This window comes from Muntiacus reevesi, chromosome 9, assembly GCF_963930625.1.
Source record: "Muntiacus reevesi chromosome 9, mMunRee1.1, whole genome shotgun sequence".
Lineage (NCBI taxonomy): Eukaryota > Metazoa > Chordata > Mammalia > Artiodactyla > Cervidae > Muntiacus > Muntiacus reevesi.
Genome location: NC_089257.1, coordinates 88,025,225 through 88,051,714, shown reverse-complemented (window position 1 = coordinate 88,051,714; position 26,490 = coordinate 88,025,225). Strand labels below are relative to the sequence as shown.

Here is a 26,490-nt window from a genome sequence, read left to right as displayed (position 1 = left end):
ATTGTTTTCTAGACAACTTACAGTTCTATAGTTACTTTCTCCCATTCTTGATACCTGATTTTATGATTTGATATATTTCTCTGACATGGTTAGGTTAGGTTCCTTTTTTTTTTTTTTTTTTAATGTTTCTACTCTAGGATTTTGCATTGTGATTACCACGAGGTTTACATCTTTTAACAGTTCACTTTAAGATAATAACTTATATTGTGTTAACTAAACTTTTAACACACACACACAAAAACTACAACTTTGCACATTCCCTCCTACTTTTCATGCTTTTTATGTCAAAATTTACATATTTTTATAATGTGTATCTGTTAGGAAATAATTGTAGTTATAATTATTTTCATTACTCTTTTTCTTTAACCTTAGAAGTGATTTTCTCACCACCATCACAATATTAAAGAGTTTTTTTTTTTTGAAGATTGTTTCTCGACAAATCCTAGAGGTCTCCATGTATACTTGCATAATTCAGTGATGCTAAGTGATATGGTAACCTCTCTTAAAAACAAACAAACAAACAAACATGTATTTATTTTTGGCTTCACTGAGCCTTGATTGCTAAGTCTTGAGTGAGGGCTGCTCTTTAGTTGTAGAGGGAGGGCTTCTCATTATGATGGCTTCACTTGTTGCAGAGCACAGGTTCTAAGTACATGAACTTCAGTGGGTTGAAGCACCTGGGCTCAGAAGTTGCGGCATATGGGCGTACTTTCCCAAGCATGTAGCATCTTCCTGACCCAGGGGTTGAACTGATAAAGCCTGCATTGGCAGGCAGATTCTTAACCACTGGACCAGCAGGGAAGCCAATATTGAAGTATTCTGGAGGTTTTTTTTTTTTTTTTTTTTTTTTTGTATATTTACCTTTACCAATGGATTTTGTATTTCCATGTGTTCTCATGTTTCTAATTTTGTGTTTTATTCAGCTTGAAGTTTTAATGTATTTTGTACTGCAACTTATGGTGATAACATTTTCAGTTTTTGCTTGCTGCAAAACTTTTTACCCTCCTTCAGTTATGAAGCACAATTTTGTCAGGTAGAATATGATTGGATGATAGTTTTTTCTATCAGCACTTTATATTGTCCCACTTTTTACTTGCAAAATTTCTGGTGAAAATACGATAGTCATGTAGTGGTTCCTGTACATAAAGTTGTTTTTCTTTTTCTTGATGCTCTTAAGATTTTTTCTCTTTATTCTTTGAAAACTTTAGTTTTATACTATGTCTCACTGTCTCTTTAGATTCATCTTATTTGATTTTTTTTTTGTCTTCCTGGATCTGGATATGCGTTTCTTTCCTCAGCCTAAGAAAGTTTTAGCCATTGTTTCTTGAATATGTTTTCTGACCCCTTTTCTCTCCTTTTCTCTTTCTTGAACTCCTGGAATGCAAAAGTAGGAAGTCAAGAAACCTCTGGAGTAACAGGCAAATTTGGCCTTGGAGTACAAAATGAAGCAGGGCAAAGACTAACAAAGTTTTGCCAAGAGAATGCACTGGTCATAGCAAACACCCTCTTCAAACAACACAAGAGAAGACTCATGGACATCACCAGATGGTCAATACTGAAATCAGATTGATTATATTCTTTGCAGACAAAGATGGAGAAGCTCTATTCAGCCAGCAAAAACAAGACTGGGAGCTGACTGTGGCTCAGATCCTGAACCACATTGTCAAATTTAGACTTAAATAGAAGAGTTGGGAAAATCACTAAACCATTCAGGTATGACCTAAATCAAATCCCTTATGATTATACAGTGGAAGTGACAAATAGATTCAATGGATTATGTCTGCTAGACAGAGTGCCTGATGAACTATGGATGGAATCATGACATTGTACAAGAGATAGGGATCAAGACCATTTCCAAGAAAAAGAAACGCAAAAAAGTAAAATGGCTGTCTGAGGAGGACTTAACAAATAGCTGAGAAAAAAGAAGTGAAAAGCAAAGGAGAAAAGGAAAGATATACCCATTTGTATGCAGAGTTCCAAAGAATAGCCAGGTGAGATAAGAAAGCCTTCCATAGAGATCAATGTGATCAATGCAAAGAAATAGAGGCTAACAGTAGAATGGGAAAGACTAGAGATTTCTTCAAGAAAATTAGAGATACCAAGGGAATATTTCATGCAAAAATGGGCACAATAAAGGACAGAAATGGTATGGACCTAACAGAAGCAGACAATATTAAAAAGAGGTGGCAAGAATATCCAAAAGAACTATACAAAAAAGATCTTCTAGGCCCAGATAATGACGATGGTGTGATAACTCACGTAGCACCAAATATCCTGGAATGTGAAGGCAAGTGGGTCTTGGGAAGCATCACTACAAACAAAGCTAGTGGAGGTGATGGAATTTCAGTTGAGCTATTTCACATCCTAAAAGATGATGCTGTGAAAGTACTGCACTCAATATGTCAGCAAATTTGGAAAACTCAGCAGTGGCCACAGGATTGGAAAAGGTCAGTTTTCATTCCAATGCAAAGAAAGACAATGCCAAAGAATGCTCAAATTACCACACAATTGTACTCATCTCACAAGCTAGTAAAATAATGCTCAAAATTCTCTAAGCCAGGCTTCAACAGTATGTGAACTGTGAACTTCCAGATGTTCAAACTGGTTTTAGAAAAGGCAAAGGAACCAGAGATCAAATTGCCAACATCTGCTGGGTTATTGAAAAAGCAAGAGTTCCAGAAAACATCTATTTCTGCTTTATTAACCATGCCGAAGTCTGACTATGTGGACCACAATAAACTGGAAAATTCTGAAAGAGATGGGCATACCAGACCACCTGACTTGTCCCTTGAGAAATCTGTATGCAGGTCAGGAAGCAACAGTTAGAACTGCACATGGAACAACAGACTGGGTCCAAATCAGTAAAGGAGTACCTCACGGATGTATATTGTCACCCTGTTTATTTAACTTATATGCAGAGTACATAATGAGAAACACTGGGCTGGTTGAAGCACAAACTGAAATCAAGGTTGCTGGGAGAAATATCAACAAACTTCAATATGTAGATGACAACACCCTTATGGCAGAAAGCGAAGAACTAAAGAGCCTCTTGATGAAAGTGAAAGAAGAGAGAGAAAAAGTTGGCTTAAAGCTCAACATTCAGAAAACTAAGATCATGGCATCTGGTCCCATCACCTCATGGGAAATAGATGGGGAGACAGTGGAAACAGTATCAGACTTTATTTTTGGGGGCTCCCAAATCACTGCAGATGGTGATTGCAGCCATGAAATTAAAGACACTTACTCCTTGGAAGGAAAGTTATGACCAACCTAGACAACATATTAAAAAGCAGAGACATTACTTTTCCAACCAAGGTCCGCCTAGTCAAAGCTATGGTTTTTCCAGTGGTTATGTATGGATGTGAGAGTATATATGGACTAAAAAGAAAGCTGAGCGCCAAAGAATTGATACTTTTGAACTGCCGTGTTGGAGAAGACTCTTGAGAGTTCCTTGGACTGCAAGGAGATCCAACCAGTCCATCCTAAAGGAGATCAGTCCTGGGTGTTCATTGGAAGGACTGATGTTGAAACTGAAACTCCAATACTTTGGCCACCTGATGCGAAGATCTGACTCATTTGAAAAGACCCTGATGCTGGGAAAGATTGAAGGCAGGAGAAGAAGGGGACGACAGAGGATGAGATGGTTGGATGGCATCACCGACTCAATGGGCATGAATTTGAGTAAACTCTGGCAGTTGGTGATGGATAGGGAGGCCTGGTGTGCTGCAGTCCATGGGGTCGCAAAAAGTCGGACACGACTGATCGATTGAACTGAACTGATAATATAAATATTGGTTTATTTGATGGTGTATCATAAGTCCCTTAAGCTATCCTCATGCTTTCTTTTTTTTCTGATTGTGAATTGCACTGCCATGTATTCAAGTTAGCTGACATTTTCTTCCACTTAATCACATTTGCGGTTTAACTCCTAAAGTGAATTTTTTCAGTTGCTGTATTTCCTCATATCTGTGACTTCTCTTTGGTACTTTTAAGTATTTTCTGTCTCCTCGTTGAAATTCTCATTTTGTTCATTAATTATTCCTGTGATCTCAGTGAGAATCTTTATAACTGTTATTTTGAACTTTCTATTCAGTAAATCACTTATCTCCATTTTATTAAGATTTTCTTCTAGTGATTTACATTGTTCTTTTGTTTGGAAAATATTACTTTTATTTTCTTTTCTTGACACTCTCTGTTGGTTTCTGCTCACTATATAAAATAGTCATCTCTCCTAGTCTAGAAAAATTCATCTTGTGTAGGAGATGAGCCTAGTCAATCAGCCTGGACTAAGCTTATTGTCTCTCAAAGCCATGTGATTGCCCTAGCTGCCTTCTTCTTTCTTAGCGGTCCCAAGTAGTTGGGGATTTGACAATACTTGCCAGTATCTTAAAGGAGAATATCATAATCAGCACCTACATGCAGTCCAATTATAAGTCCGACCTTTAGGCAGTGCCTTATAAGTATGCTGTCAAATTCATTTTAGGGAAAAGACTGGGAAATGAGTATTTTTCTTATACCCTCTATGTTGAGTCCTGAAGGGGGTAGCTCAGTGAGTACTCTTATGTACACGTGTTAAGACCTTCTTTATTGACTGCTGAAGTCCTGTATAACTTGTGAATGCAAGGTCTGTTAGCTGTCAGATTGAGAATTCCTGTTGATGGGAGCAGCAAAAGGTGGAGTAACAGGCATGTGTACAACCTCCTTCTAGAGACCTGTTGAAAACCTGGTTTCACACTTGGAACAAGGAGGGATAGGTGACATAAATGCCTATTGACTCCACTGGGCCCTGTGGATGATCACAGTCAAACCCCAGATGCTTGCAGCCAGATCCTTTGAGGAGGAGGAACTCTTAGGCCACAGGTTGTAAAGTAAATCCCCTTCCAAGGAAAACTGGGAGGTAGGAGTTTGCCTGCTCCCTTTGTGCTGAGGCCTGTGGTGGTAGGTGCAGTGAGTACTCATGTGCCTATTAAGAATGATTTCTTTGATTTCTATAGACCTGTGGATCATGTGGATGCATGCTCCATTGTCTTTTGCACCTAGTTTTTTTTGAGGGTTGTTTCTTGAATCGCAGCCTTAAAAACTGGTGTGCTAAATATGTGCTCCAAATCTTTCCCTCTTTATGTAGAAACTGAGAGTTGGGGATTTCCTCCTGATTCTATGTATGGACTACACTGAGGGTAGTGTTTATGAAGAGTGTGTCTCACCCTTTTGAACTTATATCTATGTCACTATTTTCCCAGTTGCCTGATGTGTAGGAGTCACTCAGCTACTTTGTGGATTTCCCTCAGAGGAATAGCTCTGTTTGTGTGTCTGTAGGAGGAAGGGAGTTCAGTGGTTTCCTGAGTCTCCATCTTAATCCCTCCAACTAAATTGTTTTTTTTCTACTTTTTATATTATTGCTGTGTGCTGTGCTTAGTCCCTCAGCTGTGTCCGGCTATTTGCAATCCCATAGATGGTAGCCTGCCAGGATCCTTTGTCTGTGGGGATTCTCCAGGCAAGAATACTGGTGTGGGTTGCCATGCTCTCCTCCAGGGTATTTTCTCAACTAAGGAATTGAACCCATGTCTCCTGCATTTCATACAGATTCTTTCCTGTCTGAGCCACCAGGAAAGCCCAAGAATACTGGAGTGGGTAGCCTATCCCTTCTCCAGGAGATCTTCCCAACCTGGAAATTGAACTGGTGTCTCCTGCATTGCAGGTGGATTCTTTAAAACTGAGTTACCAGGGAAGCTATTATATAATAACTTGAATATGATGTCATCTACTAGGGTTATTTAGTATAGGCTGTTTTACCCATTAGGAGAATTATTAATTCTTTTAATTTTTCATTGGTTTGTCAATGTCAGAAATTTCTTTCTGGCATGATAATTTATAGCCTATTGTTGTCTATTTTCCCTTCTGAATTCCACTGTTTGGAAAGAACAGATGTTATTAAAACCCTCTATTTGCTAGAATCTCCTTCTATATTGTCATTGTGACATTATATATCACATAAATAAATGTCTCTCTTTTTCTCAAGTGGTGATTAATATCAAGATTTATTTGCTTTAAGATTTACATTTTTATGAAATATATTAAAGCATCCTGGCTATGGGCCTACTAAAAGCAATGAAAAAACGTCAAAATTTCCCAGTATTTTCATGATAATATTAAGTAACAAAATTATACTTTATTCAAGAAACACAATACAATAAGACTTTAAAGTTTATGGCTTCATTCTCCACAGTCATCAAGACAGTATGGTACTGGCACAAAGACAGAAATATAGATCAATGGAACAGAATAGAAAGCCCAGAGATAAATCCATGAACCTATGGACACCTTATCTTTGACAAAGGAGGCAAGGATATACAATGGAAAAAAGACAACCTCTTTAACAAGTGGTGCTGGGAAAACTGGTCAACCACTTGTAAAAGAATGAAACTAGAATACTTTCTAACACCACACACAAAAATAAACTCAAAATGGATTAAAGATCTAAATGTAAGACCAGAAACTATAAAACTCCTAGAGGAGAGCACAGGCAAAACACTCTCTGACATAAATCACAGCAAGATCCTCAATGACCCACCTCCCAGAATATAGGAAATAAAAGCAAAACTAAACAAATGGGATCTAATGAAACTTAAAAGCTTTTGTAGTTTTGTAGTTTCCACTACAAAGGAAACTATAAGTAAGGTGAAAAGACAGCCCTCAGATTGGGAGAAAATAATAGCAAATGAAGCAACAGACAAAGGATTAATCTCAAAAATATACAAGCAACTCCTGCAGCTCAATTCCAGAAAAATAAATGACCCAATCAAAAAATGGGCCAAAGAACTAAACAGACATTTCTCCAAAGAAGACATACAGATGGCTAACAAACACATGAAAATATGCTCAACATCACTCATTATTAGAGAAATACAAATCAAAACCACAAAATGAGGTACCATTACACACCAGTCAGGATGGCTGCTACTCAAAAGTCTACAAGCAATAAATGCTGGAGAGGGTGTGAAGAAAAGGGAACCCTCTTACACTGTTGTTGGGAATGCAAACTAGTACAGCCACTATGGAAAACAGTGTGGAGATTTCTTAAAAAACTGGAAATAGAACTACCATATGACCCAGCAATCCCACTTCTGGGCATACACACCGAGGAAACCAGATCTGAAAGAGACACGTGCATCCCAATGTTCATCGCAGCACTGTTTATAATAGCCAGGACATGGAAGCAACCTAGATGCCCATCAGCAGATGAATGGATAAGTAAGCTGTGGTACATATACACCATGGAATATTACTCCACCGTAAAAAAGAATTCATTTGAATCAGTTCTAATGAGATGGGTGAAACTGGAGCCTCTTATACAGTGAAGTAAGCCAGAAAGATAAAGAACATTACAGCATACTAACACATATATATGGAATTTAGAAAGATGGTAATGATAACCCTATATGCAAAACAGAAAAAGAGACATAGAAGTACAGAACAGACTTTTGAACTCTGTGGGAGAAGGTGAGGGTGGGATGTTTCGAAAGAACAGCATGTATATTATCTATGGTGAAACAGATCACCAGCCCAGGTGGGATGCATGAGACAAGTGCTCGGGCTTGGTGCACTGGGCAGATCCAGAGGAATCGGGTGGAGAAGGGAGATGGGAGGGGAGACCGGGATGGGGAACACGTGTAACTCTATGGCTGATTCATATCAATGTATGACAAAACCCACTGAAATGTTGTGAAGTAATTAGCCTCCAACTAATAAAAAAATAAAAAAAAAAAAAGAAAAGAAAAAAAAAAATAAAGTTTATGGCTTCATTTAATGGCTCAAATCCATAGTGAAACCTAGTTCATTAAAGACTTAAAATTCTTGTCTCAAACTGTGATGGATTCCTTGCTACATGAAAAGAGATTTGTATCCCTTTTGTAGTCTTCAGTTCTTTTCCTGCTTTAAGCATAAATTCCTCATCAAGGAAATATACAGTGAAAAAAGAGAAAACACATTCTTAACTTCTCTAGGATAAACCACTTTTGAGATTAAGCCATTAAGGGTAGATGATACTAAATAATTCAAGGAGACTGACCTTTTGCATGGTCAATTTTCCCCCACACTTCCAAAATTAGCAAGAAGTACTTGAGCTTTGCCAAGAAATCGAAAAGAACTTGCCTTACATCTTTAAGAATTTTATGCTAGTACCTGTATCTTGTTCAGTAAACATTTATGTATACATGAAAAGTTGACATAAGTAAAATAATTTGGATTCCTTTCAACAAAAGAGTTCCTTAAATAGCCATTTCAAACGTTTTTTTTTTAAATAAAATTAGAAAGCATGGGTCATCAGTTTTAATCATTCTTATAATACCCTCAAAGTATTGGCAATCTTTATCCATAGAGTAGCACATTTATCATTTACACAGAGAAAAGGCCATTATTTAATTTGCCAAGTAACATCATAGTAAAACAAGCATTATAATTAGTTTTGAAGGTGACTTTGGCAGATACAAAGCTAACCTCCATCAAAAAATATTAAATTAGAAATAAAATGATCACTTCAATTAATGAAATAAATTTTTTAAAGGCAGGACAAGAAAAATTTAATATAAAATTTTCTTTGCTACTTGAGTACTACCTCCTCCAATTTAGTGTGCACTGTGCATCTGCATTGTACATTAATACATTAACTAGAATTCCTTAGAATACACAGGAATGTCCACTCACCAAGAAAAAAAGAATAAAAGCAATTTCTACCTGGCAACCAGCAAGGTAACTACTTAAGAGATTAAGAGATAACATTCCTTTCTTAATTCTGTGAAAGGTCATAATGACTCATTGCCTTATTGGACTATGAGATGGACACAATGAATTTGAGCAAACTCTGGGAGATTGTAAAGGACAGAGAAGCCTGGTGTGCTGCAATAAATGGGGTGGCAGAGTCGGAACATGGCTTAATGACTGAGCAACAACAAACTGCCAATGTGGGTGGTCCTAAGATGGTGGAGGAAAAGGATCCAGAGACCACTTTCTCCCTCATAAATTCATCGAAAGAACATTTGAATGCTGAACAAATTCCACAAAATAACTACTGAATGTTGGCAGAGGGCATCAGGCACCCAGAAAGGCAGCCTGTTGTCTTCAAAAGGAGGTATGACAAAATATAAAAGATAAAAAGAGAGACAAAAAAGTTAGTAATGGAGATTCGTCCTGGGAAGGAAGTCTTAAAAAAGAGAGGTTTCCAAACACCAGGAAATACTCTCACCGGTGGGTCTGTGGCGAGTCTTGGAATCTCAGAGGGCAACATAACCGGGAGGAAAAATAAATAAATAAATAAATAAATAAATAAATAAAACCCACAGATTATGTGCTTAATGGCAACTCCCAGCAAAGGAGCAGCCCAGACACTCGCTTGTGCCACTAGCAAGGGGGGGAGGGGGCTGGACAGGGAGGTGCGGGATGCATTGCTTAGGGTAAGGACTGGGCCTGAATGTCCTGAGAGCAATCTGAGCGAACTAACATGAGATAGCAACCCAGACTGTGGGATAGCCAGAGAGAGAGAGAGAGAGAGAGAGAGAGAGAGAGAGAGAGAGAGAGAGAGAGAGAGAGAGAGACAGAGAGAGAGAGAGAGAGAGAGAGACAAGAGAGAGAACTACCCAGTGAAAAGCCCTAACCTAAGACACTGCCAGACCCACTCATAGAACAAAGGACTAAGCAGAGCTAGCCGGCTGTGGACCAGCCCATCCCCTGTCGGAGACAGGCAGGCGGGGGCAGCCAGAGCTGGAAAGGGGCAATCGTGGCCCCAGAGAGGCAGCCTCTACCAAGCTGCAAGCAGGCTTCGTTGCTAACCAAGTCTTCTTGGGATTCTGGATGGTTGACATCCGCCGGGAGGGTCACAGCCAGAGATCAGTCCCCCAGAAGAGACACACGGCACACCTGAGAAGGTGCTCCCATTGTATACCCAGAAAACCTAGCAGCTGGGACGGGGGAGGTGATAAGACACATCCCCAACCCGGCGGCAACTGTGCTCACCAAATACCTGGTCACCTGAGCTGGTCAGACCTAGGAAGGACACAAAACGCAGGCCCAACTGAGTCTGCGCCTTTGTGGAGTATTGGAGAACCTGAACTTGAGTGACTTAGACTTTTGAAGTGCATGCAAACCAGGGCCCACCTCAGACAGTTCCCCGCAGAGCTACCTGGAGCCTGAGCAGTGTAGACAGAGAAAGCACACACCCTGTGAGCAGGGACAAACCCCGAGTGGCCAGGACACTGCGAGCACAGCCCACACACGTCCCTGATGTTTGCAGTGTTCCTCCCTCCCCACAGCACGACTGAACAAGTGAGCCTAAATAAGTGACCACCACCGCCCCCTTGTGTCAGGGTGGAAAATAGACACTGAAGAGACTTGCAAACAGAAGAAGCTAAAATAAACAGAGAGAACCGGCTTGGAAGTGACAGGTGCAACAGATTAAAACCCTGCAGTTAATACCGACTACATTGGAAGGGGGCCTATAGATCTTGAAAAGAAGTATAAGCTGGATCAAGGAACTATCTGAAAATGAACTGACCCCACACTGTCCGCAACAACTCCAGAGAAATTCCTAGATATATTTTTACTATTATCATTTTTTAAATTAAAAAATTTTTTTTCTAAGTTCTCTACTACTCAATTTTCATTTTTATAACCTACTATGACCCTGCCAAAAAACACCCCTATTTTTAAAGCAAACTTCATATATATATATAATTTTATAATTTTTGTGACTTTGTTTTGGTTTTTTTTAATATTGTATTTTTGAGAATCTAACCTATATTCTAGATTTTTAATCTTTTCTTTTTGGTATTTGTTATCAATTTTGTACCTTTAAGAACCCAATCTTCAATACCCATTTTTACTTGGGAGTGAGATTACTGACTTGATTGTTACCCCTTTTACTCTCCTTTTTCTCCACCAGTTCACCTCTATCTCCTCCCTCCCCCTTCTCTTCTCTACCCAACTCTGTGAATCACTTTCCGGACTGTTTAGGGAACTGATTACTGGCTGGATCTGTCGCTCTCCTTTTGATTCCCCCTTTTCTCCTCCTGGCCACCTTTGTCTCCTTCCTCCCTCGTCTCTTTTCTGTGTAACTCCATGAACATCTCTGAGGGGTCCAGACTGTGGAGAGCACATAGGGAAGTGATTACTGGTTAGATTGCTCTCTCCCCTTTTGATTCCCCCTCTTTACCTCCTGGTCACCTCTATCTCGCTCCTCCCTCTTCTCTTCTCCATGTAACTCTGTGAACCTCTCTGGGTGTCCCTCACTGTGGAGAAACTTTTCATCATTAACCTAGATCTTTTATCATCAATGTTGTATAGATGAAGAAGTCTTGAGGCTATTCTAAGAATAAGACTGAAAACCAGAGGCAGAAGGCTTAAGTCCAAAACCTGAGAACACCAGAGAATTCCTGACTCCAGGGAACATTAATCAATAAGAGCTCATCAAAAGCCTCCATAACTATACTGAAATCAAGCACCATCCAAGAGCCAACAAGTTCCAGAGCAAGACATGCCACACAAATTCTACAGCAACACAGGAACATAGCCCTGAGCTTCAATATACAGTATTCCCAAAGTCACACCAAGCCAACTGACATCTCAAAACTCACTATTGGACACTTCATTGCACTCAGAGAGAAGAAATCGAGCTCCACCCACCAGAACATTGATACAAGCTTCCCTAACCAGGAAACCTTGACAAGTCACCCATCTAAACCTACCCACTCTGAAAGGAACCAACAGTAAAATAATGGAGGCAGAAGTTAGGATAAGGGAGGTAGAAATAGAATTGTAGAAATAAATGAAGCAGAGAGGAAAAGAAGAGAGAGAGAGAGAAAAAGGAATTAAAAGAAATGAGGACAACCTCAGACACCTCTGGGACAATGGTAAACACCCCAACATTCGAATCATAGGAGTCTCGGAAGAAGAAGACAAAAAGAAAGGCCATGAGAAAATACATTGAGGAGATAATAGTTGAAAACTTCCCTAAAATGGGAGAAGGAAATAGTCACCCAAGTCCAAGAAACCCAGAGAGTCCCAAACAGGATAAACCCTAGGTGAAATACCCCAAGACATATATTAATCAAATTAACAAAGATGAAACACAAAGAACAAATATTAAAAACAGCAAGGGAAAAACAGCAAATAACACACAAGTGGAATCCCATAAGGATAACAGCTGATCTTTCAATAGAAACTCTTCAGGCCAGAAGAGAATGCAGGACGTACTTAATATGATGAAAGGAACAAACAAACAAACAAAAAAACTACAACCCAGATTACTGTACCCAGCAAGGATCTCATTCAAATATGAAGGAGAAATCAAAAGCTTTACGGACAAGCAAAAAGTGAGAGAATTCAGCACCACCAAACTAACTCTCCAACAAATGCTAAAGGATCTTCTCTAGACAGAAAACACAGAAAGGGCATATAATTTGAACCCAAAACAACAAAAGTAAATGGCAACGGGATCATACTTATCAATAATTACCTTAAATGCAAATGGGTTGAATGCCCCAACAAAAAGACAAAGACTGGTTGAATGGATACAAAGACAAGACCACTATGTATGTTGTAAACAAGAGACCCACCTCAAAACAAGGAAGATATATAGACTGAAAGTGAAGGACTGGAGAAAGATATTCCATGCAAATAGAGACCAAAAGAAAGCAAGAGTAGCAATACTCATATCAGATAAAGTAGACTTTAAAATAAAAGCTGCAAAAAGAGACAAAGAAGGATACTACATAATGATCAAAGGATCAATCCAAGAAGAAGATATAACAATTATAAATGTATATCACCCAACATAGGAGCACCACAATATGTAAGGCAAATGCTAACAAGTATGAAGGGGAAATTAGCAAAAACACAATAATAGTGGGAGACTTTAATACCCCACTCACACCTATGGATAGATCAACTAAACAGAAGATTAACAAGGAAACACAAACTTTAAATGATACAATGGACCAGTTAGACCTAATTGATATCTATAGGACATTTCACCCCAAAACAATAAATTTCACTTTTTTTCTCAAGTGCACATGGAAGCTTATCCAAGATAGCTCACATCCTGGGCCATAAATCTAACCTTGGTAAATTAAAAAAAATTAAAATCATTCCAAGCATCTTTTCTGACCACAATGGAGTAAGATTAGATGTCAGTTACGGGAGAAAAATGATTGAAAAAATCCAACATATGGAGGCTGAACAACATGCTGCTGAATAACCAATAAATCACAGAAGAAATAAAAAAAGAAATCAAAATATGCATAGAGATGAATGAAAATGAAAACACAACAATCCAAAACCTATGAGACACTGTAAAAGCAGTGCTAAGGAGAAGGTTCATAGCAATACAGGCGTACCTCAAGAAACAAGAAAAAAGTCAAATAAATAAAATCTAACTCTACATCTAAAATAATTTGAAAAGGAAGAAATGAAGAACTCCAGGGTTAGTAGAAGGAAGTAAATTTTAAAAATTAGGGCATAAATAAATACAAAAGAAAAAAAGAGACCACAGCAAAAATCAACAAAGCTAAAAAGCTGGTTCTTTGAGAAGATAAATAAAATTGACAAACCATTACCCAGACTCATCAAGAAACAAAGGGAGATGAATCAAATCAACAAAATTAGAAATAAAAATGGAGAAATCACAACAGATAACACAGAAATACAAAAGATCATAAGAGATTATTATCAGCAACTATATGCTAATAAAATGGACAACTTGGAAGAAATTGACAAATTCTTAGAAAAGTACAACTTTACAAAGCTGAACCAGGAAGAAATAAAAAATCTTAACAGACTCATCACAAGCATGGAAATTGAAACTGTAATCAGAAATCTTCCAGCAAACAAAGCCCAGGACCAGATGGCTTCACAGCTGAATTCTACAGAAAATTTAGAGAAGAGCTAACACCTATCCTACTCAAATTCTTCCAGAAAATTGCAGAGGAGTATGAACTTTCAAACTCATTCTATGAGGCCACCATCACCCTAATACCAAAATCAGACAAAGATGCCACAAAAAAAGAAAACTACAGGCTAATATCATTGATAAACATAGATGCAAAAATACTTAACAAAATTCTAGCAAACAGTATCCAACAACATATTAAAAAGATCATACATCATGACAAAGTGGGCTTTATCCCAGGGAAGCAAGGATTCTTTAATATCCGCAAATCAATGAACATAATACACCACATTAACAAATTGAAAGATAAAAAAAATATGATTATCTCAATAGATGCAGAGAAAGCCTTTGACAAAATTCAACATCCATTTACGATGAAAACCCTCCAGAGAGAAGGAATAGAAGGAACATACCTCAACATAATAAAAGCTATATATAACAAACACACAGCAAACATTATCCCCAATGGTGAAAAATGGAAAGCATTTCCCCTAAAGTCAGGAACAAGACAAGCGTACCCACTCTCACCACTACTATTCAACATAGTTTTGGAAGTTTTAGCGACAGCAATCAGAGAAGAAAAAGAAATAAAAGGAATTCAGATTGAAAAAGAAGAAGTAAACCTCTCACTGTTTGGAGATGACATCATCCTTTTCATAGAAAATCCTAAAGACTCCACCAGAAAATTACCAGTGCTAATCAATGAATATAGTAAAGTTGTGGGATATAAAATCAACACACAGGAATCCCTTGCATTCCTATACACTAACAATGAGAAAACAGAGAGAGAAATTAAGGAAACAACTCCATTCACCATTACAACGAAAAGAATAAAATACTTAGGAATATATCTATCTAAAGAAATAAAAGACCTATATATAGAAAACTATAAAACACTGATGAAAGAAAACAAAGAGCACACAAATAGATGGCGAAATATACCATGTTCATGAATTGTAAGAATCAATATAATGAAAATGAATATACTACCCAAAGCAATCTAAAGAGTCAATGCAATTCCTGTTAAGCTACCCATGGTATTTTTCACAGGACTAGAACAAATAATTTCACAATTTGTATGGAAATACAAAAAACCTCGAATAGCCAAAGAAATCCTGAGAAAGAAGAATGGAACTGGAGGAATCAACCTTCCTGACTTCAGACTCTACTACAAAGCTACAGTCATCAAGATGGTATGGTACTGGCACAAAGACAGAAATATAGATCAATGGAACAAAATAGAAAGCCCAGAGATAAATCCACCCACCTGTGGACACCTTATCTTTGACAAAGGATGTAAGAGTATACAATGGAGAAAAAACAATCTCTTTTACAAGTGTTGCAGGGAAAACTGGTCAACCACTTGTAAAAAGAATGAATCTAGAACACTTTCTAACACCATACACAAAAAATAAACTCAAAATGGATTAAAGACCTAAATGTAAGATCAGAAAGTATAAAACTCCTAGAGGAAAACATAGGCAAAACACTCTCTGACATAAATCACAACAAGATCCTCTATGACCCACCTCCATAGTATTGGAAATAAAAGCAAAAATAAGCAAATGGGACCTAATTAAACTTACAAGCTTTTGCACAAAGAAGGAAACTATAAGCAAGATGAAAAGACAGCCTTCAGAATTGGAGAAAATAATAGCAAATGAAGCAACTGACAAAGAATTAATCTCAAAAATATACAAGCAGCTCCTGCAGCTCAAATCCAGAAAATAAACGACCCAATCAAAAAAATGGGCCAAAAAACTAAACAGACATTTCTCCAAAGAAGACATACAGATGGCTAACAAACACAAATGCATGAAAAGATGCTCAACTTCACTCATTGTCAGAGAAATGCAAATCAAAACCACAATGAGGTATCATTTCACACCAGTCAGAATGGCTGGTATCCAAAAGTCTACAAGGAATAGATGCTGGAGAGGGTGTGAAGAAAGGGACCCCTCTTACACTGTTGTTGGGAGTGGAATCTAGTACAGCCACTATGGAGAACAATGTGGAGATTCCTTAAAAAACTGGAAATAGAACTACCATATGTCCCATCAATCCCGCTGCTGGTCATAAACACTGAAGAAACCAGAATTGAAAACACCAATACAGTATACTAATGCATATATATGGAATTTAGATATGTGGTAATGATAATCCTGTATGTGAGACAACAAGAGAGACACAAATGTATAGAACAGTCTTTTGGACTCTGTGGGAGAGGGCGAGGGTAGGATGATTTGGGAGAATGGCATTGAAGCATGTATATTATCATATGTGAAAAGGATTGCCAGTCCAGGTTCAATGCATGAGACAGGGTGCTCTGGGCTGGTGCATTGGGATGACCCAGAGGGATGGAATGGGGAGGGAGGTGGGAGGGGGGTTCAGGATGGGAAACACATGTACACCCGTGGTGGATGCATGTTGGTGTATGGCAAAACCACTACAATATTGTAAAGTAATTAGCTTCCAAATAAAATAAATAAACATATTAAAAAAGCAAAAACAAACAAACAAGCAAAACGCAAACTGCCAATGTGTATGACTCCTTGCCACCCTATGGACTGTAGCACACCAGGCAACTCTGTCCATGGGATTTCCCAGGCAGGAACACTGGAGTGGGTTGCCATTTCCTTCTCCAAGGGATCTTCCCAGATCTGTGATTGAACCCCCATCTCCTGCAATGGCAGGCAGAGTCTTAACCCTGAGCCACCAGGCAAGCTCATGTCATTATGTTAGTTGGATGCATAACTCTTTAACTAAAATACTTAAACTTTTACCTCTTAGTTGTGCAGAAAATCTTGTTATTTTGACCTCTAATGGGAAGAACAGTCCTCAAAGATTTCTGAAATACTATCCCCTAGGTTATTATCCTTCAGATAGTCTTAAATAAAATTCTCCATTTCTTAATAATTTTTTTTGTGAACACATACAAGTATCATCCTATGTGTTGTAAAAAAAAGCTTAATGTAATGTAGCTTAACAATTTATTACAATATTATTTTATGGTGCAGTTAACATGATTTTGACTGTCTTAACAATTCTTATGAAAAATAGAAATAAAGAGTTCTTACCAAGTTTGCAATGATATAATGATAGCCTTTAACGTGCTTTCCAACACTCACAATCTGTGAAGATATAAGAAAATATGAGGCAATAAATTTAACTCTACTGAATGATTATATTTTTAAAAAGGAAGAATTTTAACTACTGCAGCATAATTTCACATGATAAGAAAATAATATATTAATAATTTTTCTTGTAAAAATGATTTATTCTAATAAAATGAAATTCATAAGCTACTTTAGAAATTAAGTGGTTTAAGTAAAACAAAATTCATTCACACTGTTTAAATGCCAAGACTTTCATTATATATTATTCAGAAAACTACTATGCTGTAATTCCCTCAATGAGAATGACAATAGCTTGCATATATTTCTAAAAAAAGAATAGTTCAACATAAGAACGATTATTTTGGTTTAAATAGTTTAGATGTACTTAATTTACTGATAGTTTACAGGAATTCATGACAGACTATTAGATATTTTCAACTGGTGAGTATGACTGTCTATGAGTAGATTGGATTGTTGTCCTGAAAAACAAGTAAAGATTTTTCTATTGCACAGTATCTCTCTTTAGATACTGTGAATACTTAGTTAAAACCCACTCACCTGTGGATGTAGCAATAGTTTACCATAATAAAAAGAATAAGGATAAAACAACATCAAAAGACCTTTACTTCTGCTAGATTTATCTTTTCAATGAATGTTTTTAGAAATGTTTAGAAAATTAGGAATAAGAAATTTTAGGAAAAAGTAATTCAATTTTTTAAAAAAGTATGTTTATTTCTATATTAGAAATTAAAATTCTTATTTTGCAATGCTGAAATTCCTTTTTAGAGAAAAATCTTATAGCAGTTGCTAATGAGCTGCTTTGTAGAATCATTGATATCTTCAAAGGTAGTAATAAAATATTTTCATATAATTTTATCATTAAAGAAAAAAACTGAATTTTTTGGTAGTTTAATATGCTTTAAAATAATTTTAAAAATTAGTGATATGTATGAAACACAGGAAAGCTATTTTATTGTATTTATTATAGTTTTCAAGATAGCAGAAGTAGCTTTATTCTGAAGCTTGCACAGCATTACAGAATAAAGCATTGGTTATATTCAGTATTTCAAAAGTTCCTATATGAGTTTTACAAGTTTAATTACTAAAATATTTAATTTAATGAAATGTTTAGATAATCCCTGAAATGTTTGAGCAAAACTTCAATCAGACATTCCTTGTGAAAATTACTGTTAGTAAGTACTAGCTTATTCCATATAGTATTTTTGAACTAGGGAGTTATGATATAGTTCTCATTTTCATTCTTATTCATTCCACATAACCACATTTTCATGCAGATGTAAAACTTATTCCTGAGAGATTAGAGTTAATTTGTGCAGGACTGACATATTACAAGCTGGCCAGCACCAGAAACAGCTTATCATATTTAAGGGTTGAGAAAGAAAGCATCTGGAAGTCAAAGATACACTAAATGAGACTTTGCATTCTACTTCAATCCTTCGTTGGCTTTTAACCAGATCCAAGTTGACCTGATATAAGCCCCCTCTGTTTTAAACTCTCACCTGCTCTTTCCTCTCCTACCAATCTATTTTCCAAATCTACTTTCTATTTTGCAAAGTCTAATCCATTAAAAAAAAAATTATGGAGTATAGTTGATTTAACATGTTGTGTTAGTTTTTTCTGTACAGCAACAGGAATTAGTTATACATATATATTTATCCACTCTTTAGATTCTTTCCCCACATAGGTCAATACAGAGTATTGTGAAGAATTCCCTGTGCTACACAGTAAGTCTTTACTATTTATATATGGTAGTGTGTTTATGTCAATCCCAATCTCCCAATTTGTCCCTCCCCTGCATGTGTGGAAGCCCAGGTAACCATAAATTTATTTTCTACACTTTATTTCTGTTTTGTAAAAAAGTTCATTTGTACTATTTTTTGTTTCAGATTGCACATATAAACAATATCATACGGCATTTACCCTCCTCTCTCTGACTTACTTTACTCAGTATGACAATCTCTAGGTCCATCCATGTTACTGCAAATAACATTATTTTGTTCTTTTTCTTGGCTGAGTAATATTCCATTGCATATGTGCCACACCTTATTTATTAATTCCTCTGTTGATGGACATTTAGATTGTTTTCATGTTCTGTCTATTGTAAATAATCCTGCAATGAAAACTGGAGTACATGTATCTTTTTGAATTGCAGTTTATCTCTGAGTATATGCCCCAGGATTGTTGGATTGTATGATAGCTCTAGTATTAATTTTTTGAGAAGCCTCTTTACTGTTTTCCACCGTGGATGCACTAATTTTCATTTCAACAATGTAGGAGCATTACCTTTTCTCCATATCCTCTGCAGCATTTACTGTCTGTGGATTTTTTTCATGATGGCCATTCAGACCATTGTGAGATGATACCTCATTGTAGTTTTGATTTATATTTCTCTAATAATTAGTGATGTTGAGCAAGTTTTTGTATAATTTTGGCCACCTGTATATCTTTTTTGAAGAAATTTCTATTTAGATCTTCCACCCCTATTTTGACTGGGCTGTTTCTCTTTTGATATTCAACTGTGTGAGCTCTTTGTATATTTTGAGGATTAATCCTTTGTCATTTACTTCATTTCAAGTATTTTCTCCAACTTTGAGGGTTGTATTTTCGTTTTGCTTATGGCTTCCTTTGCTGTGAAAAAGTTTTTAAGTTTAACTAGGTCCCATCTGTTTATTTGTATTTCCATTACTCTAAGTTCAGTTCAGTTAAGTGGCTCAGTTGTGTCCGACTCTTTATGACCCCATGAACTGCAGCACCACAGGCTTTCCTGTCCATCACCAACTCTCAGAGTTTACCCAAACTCATGTCCATTGAGTTGGTTATGCCATCCAACCATCTCATCCTCTGTCGTCCCCTTCTTCTCCTGCCCTCAATCTTTCCTATCATCGGGGCCTTTTCAAATGAATCGGTTCTTCACATCAGGTGGCCAAAGTATTGGAGTTTCAGCTTCAGCATCAGTCCTTCAGTGAATACCCAGGACTGATCTCCTTTAGGATGGACTGGTTGGATCTCCTTGCAGTCCAAGAGACTCTCAAGAGTCTTCTCCAACAGCACAGTTCAAAAGCATCAATTCTTCAGTGTTCAGCTTTCTTTATAGTCCAACTCTCATATCCATACATGACTACTGGATAAACCATAGCCTTGGCTAGACGGACCTTTTTTGGCAAAGTAATGTCTCTGCTTTTTAATATGTTGTCTAGATTGGTCATTAACTTTCCTTCCAAGGAGTAAGCGTCTTTTAATTTCATGGTTGCAGTCACCATCTGCAGTGATTTTGGACCCCCCCAAAATTAAGTCAGCCACTGTTTCCACTGTTTCCCCATCTCTTTGCCATGAAGTGATGGGACCAGATGCCATGATCTTAGTTTTCTTAGTTTTTTCACTTTCCCCTTTCACTTTAATCAAAAGGTTTTTTAGTTCTTCTTCACTTTCTGCCATAAGGGTGGTGTCATCTGCATATCTGATGTGATTGATATTTCTCCCGGTAATCTTGATTCCAGCTTGTGCTTCATCCAGCCCAACGTTTCTCATGATGTCCTCTGCATAGAAGTTAAATAAGCAGGGTGACAATATATAGCCTTGATGTACTCCTTTTCCTATTTGGAACCAGTCTGTTGTTCCATGTCCACTTCTAATTGTTGCTTCCTGACCTGCATACAGATTTCTCAAGGGGCAGGTCAGGTGGTCTGGTATTCTCATCTCTTTAAGAATTTTCCATAGTTTATTGTGATCCACACAGCCAAAGGCTTTGGCATAGTCAATAAAGCAGAAATAGATGTTTTTTTCTGGAACTCTCTTTCTTTTTCGATGACGCAGCAGATGCTGGCAATTTGATCTCTGGTTCTTCTGCCTTTTCTAAAACCAGCTTGAACATCTGGAAGTTCACGGTTCATGTATTTCTGAAGCCTGACTTGGAGAATTTTGAGCATTACTTTGCTAGTGTGTGAGATGAGTGCAATTGTGTGGTAGTTTGAGCATTCTTTAGCATTGCCTTTCTTTGGGATTGAAATGAAAACTGACCTTTTCCATTCCTGTGGCCACTGCTGAGTTTTCCAAATTTGCTGACACATTGAGTGCAGTACTTTCACAGCATGATCTTATGTGATTTGAAATAGCTCAACTGGAATTCCATCACCTCCACAAGCTTTGTTCCATTACTCTAAAAGGTGGATAAAAACAAAAAATCTTGAATTTTTAAGTCAGAGAGTGTTGTGCCTATGTTTTCCTCTTAGAGTTTTATAGTGTCTAGTATTTCATTTAGATCTTTAATCCATTTTGAATTTCTTTTTGTGTGTGGTGTTAGGGAGTGTTTAAATTTCATTCTTTTTCATGTATCTGTCCAGTTTTTCCAGCACCACTTATAGAAGAAGCTGTCTTTTCTCCATTGCATATTTTTGCCTTCTTTGTCATAGATCAGGTGACCATAGGTGCATGTGTTTATCTCTGAATTTTCTATACTGTACAATTGATCTATATTTCTATTTTTCTGTACATACTGTTTTGATGGAGTATAGTCTGAAGTCAGGGAGAGTAATTCCTCCAGCTGTCATTCTTCTCAGGATTACTTTGACTATTTCGGGTCTTTGGTGTTTCAGTAAAAATCGTAGAATATTTTACTCCAAGTCTATGAAAATTGCCATTGGTAATTTAATAGGGATTGCATTGAATCTGTATATTGCCTTGGGTACTATAGTCATTTAACAATATTGATTCTTCAAATCCAGGAGCATGATATTTCTCTACATTTATTAGTATCATTTTTTATTTATTTCATGAATATATTACAACTTTTTGAGTATAGTTCTTTTGCCCTATTTGGTAAGTTTATTCCTAGGTATTTTACTTCTTAATACAAGAACAAATGCGGTTGTAAATTCTCCTTTTGACCTTTTATTGTTAGTATATAGAAATACAACACATTTCTTTGTATTAATTTTGCATTCTACAACCTCCCCAAAATCGTTGATGAGCTTTAGTAATTTTTACTAGTATCTTTAGGATTTTTCTATGTGCAGTATCATGTCATTTGCAAACACTGACATTTTTACTTCTTTTCTAACTTAGACTTCTTTTATTTTTTATTCCTCTTGATTGCCATGTCTAGGACTTCCAAAACTATGTTGGAAAAAGCAGTGTAAGTGTATATCCTTGTCTTGTTCCTAATCCTAGAGGGAATGCTTTCAGGTTTTCACTACCGAAAATGATGCTTGCTGTGGTTTTTACCATAGACAACCTTTATTCTGTTAGGTATGTTTTCTTGATGCCCACTTTTTGGAGAGGTTTTTTTTTTTTTTTTTCTCCTCGTTTCTTTTTTTCTTTTTCCTTCTTTTTTTTTTTTAATATCATATCATAAATGGGTGTTGAATTTTGTTGAAAGCTTTTTCTTCATCTATTGAAATAGTCATATGGCTTTCATTTTTTAATTTGTTGATATGGCATATCACATTGATTGATTTGTGTATAGTGAAGAATCCTCACATCCTTAGAATAAATCCCACCTGATCATTATGTATGATTATTTTGATATGTTTTTGGATTTGGTTAGTTAGTATTTTGTTGAAGATTTTTGTGTCTAAGTTCATAAGTGAGAGTGGCTTATAATTTTCTTTTTTGTGTGATATCTTATTCTGCTTTTGGTATCAGGGTGATGGTGGCCTTATTGAATATGCTTCAGAGTGTTTCTTTGTCTGCAATTTTTTAGAAGAGTTTGAGAAGGATAAGCATTAGCTCTTCTCTTAGTACTTGATAGAATTAGCCTGTGATGTCATCTGGTCCTGGACTTTTGGTTGTTGGAAGGTTTTAATAATAGTTTCAATGCCAGTGCTTGTGATTTGTCTGTTCATATTTTCTATTTCTTTCTGATTTAGTCTTGGAAGGTTGTACTTTTCTAAGAGTTCCTCCATTTCTTCCAGGTGGTCCAGTTCACTGGCATATGGCTTGTTGTAGTATTCTCTTATTATCTTTTATTTCTGCAGTGTCAGTTCTAACTTCTTCTTTTTCATTTATATTTTGCTAATCTGATTTCTCTCCTTTTTTTTTCTCGTGTCTGGAAATATCAACAACACATTTGGCCCAAGAACTGCTAACGAACTTAACAGTGCAGTGGTGGTTCAAGAAGTTTTGCAAAGGAGACAAGAGTCTTGAAGATGAGGAGCATAGTAGCCAGCCATCGGAAGTTGACAATGATGAACTGCAAGTCATCATCATCAAAGCTGATCCTCTTTCTACTACATGAGAAGTTTCTGGAGAACTCTGTGCTGACTATTTTATGGCCATTCAGCATTCAAAGCAAATTGGAAATGTGAAAAAGTGCAATAAGTGGGTGCCTCATGAGCTGACCAGAGCAAACAACAACAACAACAAATTGCTTTAAGGTGTTGTCTTCTCTTATTCTACACAATAGCAATGAACCATTTCTCAATCAAATTGTGATGTGTGACGAAAAATGGATTTTTTAATAACTGACAACAACAACTCAGTGGTTTGACCAAGAAGAAACTCCAAAGCACTTCCCAAAGCTAACCATGCCCCCAACCCCCAAAATGGTCATGGTCACTGGTGGTTTGCTGCTAGTCTGATTCCATTACAGCTTTCTGAATCCGAAAGAAACCACTACATCTGAGAAGAATGCTCAGCAAATAGACAAGATACACTGAAAACCGCAATGCCTACAGCTTGCATTGATCAACAGAATGGGTCCAATTCTTCTCCATTACAATGCCCGACCGCACATCACATGACCAGTGCTTCAAAAGTTGAACAAATTGGGCTACAAGTTTTTGCCTCATCCGACATATTGACCTAACTTCTTGCCAACTTTCTACCACTTCTTCAAGCATCTGGACATCTTTTTTTTCAGGGAAAAAACTGCTACAACCGCAGGATGTAGAAAATTCTTTCCAAGAGTTGTCACTTCCTAAAGCATGAACTTATATGCTACAGGAAGAAACAAGCTTATTTCTCATTAGCAAACATGTGTTGCTCGTAATGGTTCCTATTTTGATTAATAAAGATGTATTCGAGCCTAGTTTTGATGATTTAAAATTCAAGGTGGAAAACCACAATTACTTTTGCACCAACCTTAATAGTAACTTTGGTTTTTGTTGTTTTTGATCTTCTTCTTTATCTAGTTGCTTTAGGTATAAGGCAGGCTGCTTATTTGAGATTCTTCTTGTTTCCCAAGGTAATATTCTATAGCTATAAACTTCCATCTTAGAACTATTGTTGCTGTGTCCCATAGGTTTTGTCATTTATTTGTGGGTATCTTTTTAAAACTTACTCATTGATTTCTTTAGTGATCCATTGGTTGTTTAGCAACATATCATTTAGCCTCTATGTTTATATATATATATAACCTTTTCCCTGTATTTGTTTTCTATATTTATAGTGTTGTGGTCAGAAAAATATTTGATATGATTTCAATTTTCTTAGACTTGATTTGTGACCCAGGGTGTGATCTATCCTTGAAAATGTCTCATGTGCACTTGAGAAGAAAGTGTATTGTGCTGCTTTCTGATGGAATGTCCTATGAATATCAAAGTCTATCTGGTCTAATGTGGCATTTAAGGCTTGTGCTTCCTTATTAAATTTTCTCTGTGGATGATCTATCCATTGGTGTAAATGGGATGTTAAAGTTCCCCCTGTTATTGTATTACTGTCAATTTCTCTTTTTATGGATGTTAGGTTTTGCCCTCTTTATTGAAGTGCTCCTTCGTTGGGTGCATATATGTTTACAATTGTTATATCTTCTTCCTATATTGGTTCGTTGATCATTATGTAGTGTCCTTCCTGTGCCTTGCAGCAGTTTGTAAGTCTGTTTTCTCTGATACGAGTATTGCTACTCCAGCTTTTTTTTCAAGTTCCATTTGCATGGAATACTTTCCCACCCTCCCACTTTCAATCTGTATGTGTCTCCAGGTCTGATGTGGGTCTTTTGTAGGCAGCATATATATGAGCCTAATTTTTTTTATCCATTCAGCCTTTTTGTAGAAACCTTTAATCCATTCACATTATAGGTACTTGTCAATAAGAACGTTCCTACTGTCACTTTCCTTAACTGCTTTGGGTTTCTTTATGAAGGTGTTTTTCCTTCCATTTCTCTTTTTTTCTCTTCTCTTGTGGTTTGAGGGCCATTTTAAGTGCTGTGCTTGGGTTGTTTTTTCTTTATGTGTACCTGTTGTAGTTTTTTGGTTTGCATTTCCCATGTGGTTTTGGTTTAGCAGTCTTTATACAAATAAGATTGTTTTAGGTTGCTGATATCTTAATTTTAAGTGCAATTGCTATTTCCTGCATTTATACTCTGCTTTACTTATGATTACTTGTTTTGATAGCATATTTGGTGTCTGTGATTTCCTACTTTTATTATACAATTTTTCCTTTAGCAGTGAGCTTTCCCATTTGTAATTTTCTTGTTTCTCATTGTGGATTTTTCCCCCTTCCTACTGAAGTTCCTTTAGGATTTGTAATGCTATCCTAATGATGATGAATTCTCTTAGCTTTTGCTTATGTTGAAAGCTGTTGATTTCTCTGTAGTATTTGAATGAAAGCCTTCCTGAGTAGAGTATTTTTGGTTGTAGGTTTTTCTCTTTCATCATTTGAAACATATTATACCACTTTCTTCTGACCTGTAGAGTTTTTGCTTAAAAATAAACTGATAACAGTATAGGTGTTCCCTTTTATATTATTTGTTGCTTTTCTCTTGTTACTTCTAATATTTTTCTTTGTGTTTAATTTTTGATAGTTTGATTAATATGAATCTTGGTACGTTCATCCTTGAGTTTATCTTTTATAGGGCTCTCTGCACCTCCTGCACTTGGGTGGCTATTTCTTTTCACATGTTAGGGAAGTTTTGGACTATAATCTCTTCAAATATTTTTGTGGCCCTTTCTCCTCTTTTTTCTGGGCACCCTATAATATGAATGTTGCATTTAATGTTGTCCCAGAGGCCTCTGAGACTATTCTCATTTCTTTTCATTCTTTTTTCTTTATTCTATTCCATGGCAGTTATTTTCACCACTCTGTATTCTAACTCATTTATTTATTCTTCTGCCTCAGTTATTCTGCTATTGATTTCTTATAATGCATGTAAAATTTTCTATTATTGTGTCATTCATCTCTTTTTGTCTCTCCTTTAAATGTTTTATTTCTTTGTTAATAATTTCTTTTATCTCTTTGGTCTGTACTTCCATTCTTTTTTGAGATCTTGGACCATCTTTATTGTAATTACTCTGAATTCTTTCCTTGGTATATTGCCTATATCCTTTTAATTTCATTTTTCTTGTAGGTTTTTATCTTGCTGCTTCATCAGCAACACATTTCTCTGTCATTTCATTTTGTCATCACCTTAACTGTTTGTGGTCTCCTTTCCACAGGCTGAATGGTTATAGTTCCTGTTGCTTCTGGTGACTGATCCCTGGTAGG

The 26,490-nt window shown here is 36.6% G+C and overlaps 1 protein-coding gene across 3 annotated transcripts in view; it reads right to left on the bottom strand.

The window, feature by feature from the left end:
* GRIA4 (glutamate ionotropic receptor AMPA type subunit 4) overlaps positions 1-26,490 on the bottom strand; it is a 613,307-nt gene that overhangs the window by 104,155 nt on the left and 482,662 nt on the right. For all 3 annotated transcript variants that reach the window (XM_065944105.1, XM_065944106.1, XM_065944107.1), the window contains exon 5: positions 17,014-17,067. In XM_065944105.1, the coding sequence (XP_065800177.1) occupies positions 17,014-17,067 (54 nt within the window). The remainder of the gene's footprint in view (positions 1-17,013; positions 17,068-26,490) is intronic.